This window comes from Zeus faber (assembly GCF_960531495.2).
Source record: "Zeus faber genome assembly, chromosome: 21".
Classification (NCBI taxonomy): Eukaryota; Metazoa; Chordata; class Actinopteri; order Zeiformes; family Zeidae; genus Zeus; species Zeus faber.
Window position 1 is genome coordinate 9,563,001 of NC_137208.1, and position 5,388 is coordinate 9,568,388.

Consider the following 5,388-nt stretch of genomic DNA (forward strand, 5'->3'; position numbering starts at 1 on the left):
ATCACTTACATTAAAACCATTTCTATCCTCCCGTGGTGGCGTATTCCAAAACGGTCACCGAGTTTTTTTGCTTTACTTACAGCGATTGTGAAGTCTGTTGCGTTTTAAAGCATTCATTGTTTAGTCTGGGGGAAAAAAAAAAAAAAAAAAAAGAAACGAGTTGTCCTTGGAATGAAACCGGCAACCGTCGACCAAAAAAAAAAAAGCATCTTTACATCTTCTTTTTAGTGCAACTGTTAAAATGTAAAACATTTCCAGTGATTCCTTGAGAGGTAATCATTTTCCTTTTTGTTTTGTTCTTTTTTTTTTTTTTTTCCATTTTCTTTTCGGGTTTTTACGTTTTTTTCATACCTCACAGAATCACGTATCTTCGAAAAAATCCAAAGCATGGGGGTGGGGTGGGTGGGGTGGGGGTGGGGGTTGGGGAGGGGGTCCGTAGTTCGTTTTCATTGTTTTATCAAATAACTTGTGTTTTTTTTTGTTTTTTTTTGTTTTGTTTTGTTTTTTTGTTTTCCTCACGTTTGTTTCTCTGCGCCGGCACGGGCCTTCCACCGCGTTTGTTTACTAGAACATAAACACAGGAGGGGGGATCCGGATCTCCTGCGTAATCCGCTTCCTTTCGGCCTCCGTCGTTTGGCGTTAAATCACCTCGGCGGAGCCTCGTGACTGACAGTCCAACTTCTACCTCTGTAAATAAGGAGAAGAGGAAGGAGAACGCCGGAGGATCAAGAGAGGAGGGCGAGGACGCGAGCGCTCTGCGCGGTGGAAACGAGCCCGGATCGAGATCAATCAGGGAAATAGAGAGACTGGGGGTGGGGGGTGGGGGTGGGGGTGGGGCGGGGTGGGACCACGGCGAAGCCTTCATATAACACAGTAGGGTTCCCTTGGTAACCTGGATTTTCTGCAGTAGAGCAGCGTGGTGCTGAAACAGCGCCGGAGCTCCCTGTTGGAGAAGATGCAGATGAAGGGATTGACCCCGGCCTGGGCGAAGCTCATCCACACCGCCGCCGTCAGGTAGCCCCCGGGGACGACCGGACCCCTGGCGAACACCCGCCAGTAGCAGGCCACCAGGTAGGGGCCCCACAGCGCCAGGAAGAAAAACGTCATGATGTAGAACATCCTACTAATCCTCTTCTCCGTCTTAAACTCATCCAATACCAGCAGACGCCTGCGGCCCGCCGCATTGCTGTTCTGCCGAATACCCAGCAGGGTCGGCGGGGTGGGGCCTCGCCCAAATCCGGCCAGCCAGTTGGCCGCCGCTTGCCCGCTGGCGCCCGGTCCGTGGAAGGTCCAGTTCTGGCTGACGGCCGGGACGAACTGGACCGGCTTCATCTTCCGCCGGTCGTGGACAAAGAAGATGAGCTTGAGGTAGACCAGCTGCGTGGCCAGGAGGATGAGCGCCAGCAGGAGCATGAAGCCCAGCGAGTCGTTGGCCCTGAAGGAGCGGTGCTGGAATGTGCACTGGTCCTCCTCCCGGATGAAGGAGTACGTCCCCACGTCCAGCACCGGGGGGAAGGCCATGGCCACCGACAACGTCCACACCATGCAGATGACGGCCAGGCAGGTCCAGAAGGTCAGCCTCTTGGTGTAGAAACGGTGGTGCGCGATGGCCAGGTAGCGGGTGACGCTGACGCAAAACAGCATGAACGCCGTGTGGAAACAGGAGAGCACGCCGAGGAAGGCGATCACTTTGCAGGTGAGCGTGCCGTAGGTCCAGGCGGAGCCATTTTTGACGGAGGTGAAGACGAAGGGGAAGCAGATCGCCGAGCGCAGGATGTCGGAGGCGCACAGGTCCAGCAGGAAATAGTAGGGCGCGCGGTGCAGGCTCTTGTCTTTGACCAGCAGGATGGAGATCAGGAGGTTTCCGACCACGCCGACACCAATGATGAAACCCAGAGAGGTCAGTTTGAGGAAGGTGGCGAGAGGAGAGACATTCTGCAAGATGGTGTGGTCCCCTGCATGGCTATAGTTCGCCATAGATGGAGGAGGGATCATAAAGATAGCGGAATAGCTTCAGCCAAGTATCATGGTCTAGAGGCGGTAGGGCGAAGGCGATAGATCCATTTGGCGGTGTGCTTTGAGGAGGTTTCCAGGCGTATAAGCAGCCTCTCTTCTAAGGCATCCTTTGTTCCTTTGTCTCATCACACCTAAAAAAATACCTGAAAAATATTACCCACGCATCAGCATTCAGTCAAATACAACACCTGCATTGTCTTCAGCTGCAACGATTCGATCGATATCTCGACGGCGATGGGCATCGTTATTTCCAACTTTGGAACCACATTCTTTTCCCTTTTCTTTCTTTCTTTCTTTTTTGGGGGGATGGGGGGGGGACCAAACGCATGTGGACGCAATGCTCCGCCTCAGCACGCACGTTTCGTCGGGAGAGAAAGTGAGAACCGCGGAGGAGGCTGATTAGACTTCAGCGTTAATCCTCGTTGCAATAATAGACGTTTGTGTTACACGGCGCCAGGGGTGATGGGAACGACAACACACACCACCACGATAATCCGCTGTCGCACCGGAGTCACGACACATCGTCCCCGGCGTGGCAGGAACGGACGTTGGAACAAAAGACTCAGTGGTGAATTTTGGGAGCATAAAAAAAACAACAAAAAAAAAAAAAAAACCCTGAAGGAAAATACAACCGCTCCCCACACCCCACACCCCCCCCACACCCACACCACCCCCCCTAAATCTCTTGTTCACACCCTGCATTCTGCAGCTCGCGTAAAAAGGCTGGGGAGTCTGACCGAAGGGATAGGAATCAAATAAATTAATAAATTCGCCCCAGCCTTCATGCATTGCTGGAAACGGCACAGCACCGAGCAGGGCATCCATGTTTTTGGTGTGATTAACGCTTGGCTGGATTAATAAGCCATGTTCTCATTTATGGAGACAGCCTTCTGTCCAATTGCCATAATAAAATGTCATAATGAAACTACAAGTTAAGGGAAATAGGCTCGACCGCATTTTTTTTTTTTTTTTTTTTTCAAACTATCATCCACAATACAATTCGTCGGTTGCATTATACATCAAAACCGGTGGTTTTTGGTTGACATTATCAGTACAAAATGTGATGGTTGTATAATTTGATATGGAATCCGGATGCGTTTGGATAGGACATTATTAAATAGATTATTTTCCACCCACTCGTTTGAAGGTGTGTGCGCTTTTACGCACTCCTCAGACAAATAAATCACTATATAAAAGACAAATCTTTTACCCGGAACGCCTGGCATGCACGGTGCATTAATGTCGAATTTAACGTTGCAGGATGGAGCGATGATGCGCCTCGGCTGGATGGAGCCGCGCGTCCATTAGACGGAGTAGTATCCCAAGTATCCACTCAAAAGACACATAGAGGGTGAAAGCACACGGACAAGTCGACGGATTGATCGAAATCCTACCTGTTGATAATCCTATGTGCGCTCCCCCGGAGGATATTTACAATTGCAGAAGCCAGTTTGCCGTTAAAACCCCTTGGTTTGTTGCCTGCCCCTTTTTTCTCTCCACGGCGAATATACTGTAAAGCGGCGCGCACTGCGCATGCGCACTGCATCCCTGTTTGGGATCCAAGACGCGTCTTGTCTCTTGTTGCAGCAGCAGCAGCAGCAGCAGCAGCGTCTCTGCTCAGTAGGGACATCACTGGTCCCTTTTACCTCATCACTGATCAAATATTATATATTATATAGCATGTTCATATATATATTTATATTATAATATGACACATTAACACACACAGCATATAATAACATAATATATACTAATATAACATAATATACTAATGTACAAATATACAATATACTAATATATAATTTCGCATAAGCAGGGTTCACTGCTTCAGCGTCAATCATTGAATGTTTACTGATAATTCTAGCTGACGGTTCATTTTCATTTAATATCCTTAATGAAAACATGACGTGATGAAATTACAAAAAAGATGCTTGAAATATATAAAGAACTGTGAATATATATTTAAATTTTTTTTTTTATCACCGGCCATAGAAAAAGCAAACAAGCACTAAATGCAATTATTAAAGTCGTAACCCTGTTTAGATGCAATATATGTGCAGATATTGTACACATATTGATTTAAGTTAGATATTTATTCCCCACTAATCATCAGAATGTGAATTGTAGATACAGAGGTTTATTGTTAATTTTTTCTTAGATCTTTGCTTACTTATTGTAAAGGTAAGGGTTGAAGCAGGTGATGACTCACCTCCAGGAAGCATCACTATTCTATATGCATAGACAGGCACTTAGTTGATAAATTCGCTACCTAACTTCAACATTCGTTGATAAACTCATGGCCATGATTCTTGAACTCTGCAGCCTTTTGGGGACGTGATGCTTGGAGTAGAATCATATGTGAATACATTAATTCATCCTCCTGTGAATCTCAATGTTTACACAACGAACATGTGCTCGCCATTCAGTCTGCTCTGGCTGCTTCTCATAAATGTATGATATGACATGGAATGACATCAGACAGCTACCGCTGCTCACTAGGCTTGTGCTATATAGAATGGTTGTTTGCTTTTTGAACCCCATCCACTGAATACTAAGCTTACTGTATGTTAGTGATGGTGTTTGAGCATGGATATCAAGTTCAGTTATTACTTACTATATGTTGCTGAAGTCCAATTGGTTGTATTGTTTAACAGAGCAATTATACAGGTGGCTTACAACAATTCAAATAAATATAATGTAGCTCAATGGAAAATCTGCAGCTTTTACTTGATCCAAAAAAACAGTTGTGGGAGGTCCTTTCCATAAACAATGCCAGATCTCACTCACGTATTATGCAATAAGAAAATGTAAAAAAATACCAAAAAGACAAAATAAATCTTTAAATATAGCATATTGGCATTATCTTGCTAAAATGTTTCATTGTGCGTTTGTGCTCATAAATATCAGCGTTCTATTCGATCATTACCCATATTTTATATAAAATGATCAAACCAGCCGTAAAAGCACATGTAATAATAAAAACAAGTATTTGTATGTTTCAGTTGTAGAGCTCTGGGTGAACAGTGAGTGCATTTCACATGGGAAGAGTGTCAGCCATTGGGCATCCATTGCTTAATTTTGACAAGAATCAGTAGACTGTCTTTATTGTGGCAAAAAATGGCGGAATTAAGAATATGAACCTGCATTATAGAAGCTGGAAAAAAAACTTTTTTTTAAAGCTGAAATCAGTGTTTTTCCACTCACCCAATGTCTGTTGCCATCCAATCGAGTTCAAACCCGGTCCCTCTGCTTTGGAGTTCATAAAAAATTAACTTGACTGACATGTATAACACCCAGGAAATCAGGCAATTATAAAATATATGTTATAACATTTTGATTAAAAGGAGAAAGGAATCTATCTATCTATCTATC

The 5,388-nt window shown here is 45.1% G+C and overlaps 1 protein-coding gene across 1 annotated transcript; it reads right to left on the minus strand.

The window, feature by feature from the left end:
* Positions 1-861: 861 nt before the first annotated feature.
* On the minus strand, positions 862-1,995 carry gpr85 (G protein-coupled receptor 85; the record flags this gene model as incomplete). The annotated part of the gene is made up of 1 exon (XM_080022763.1): positions 862-1,995. One exon carries the CDS (start codon positions 1,993-1,995, stop codon positions 862-864), a length of 1,134 nt encoding a protein of 377 aa, XP_079878889.1.
* Positions 1,996-5,388: the final 3,393 nt, after the last annotated feature.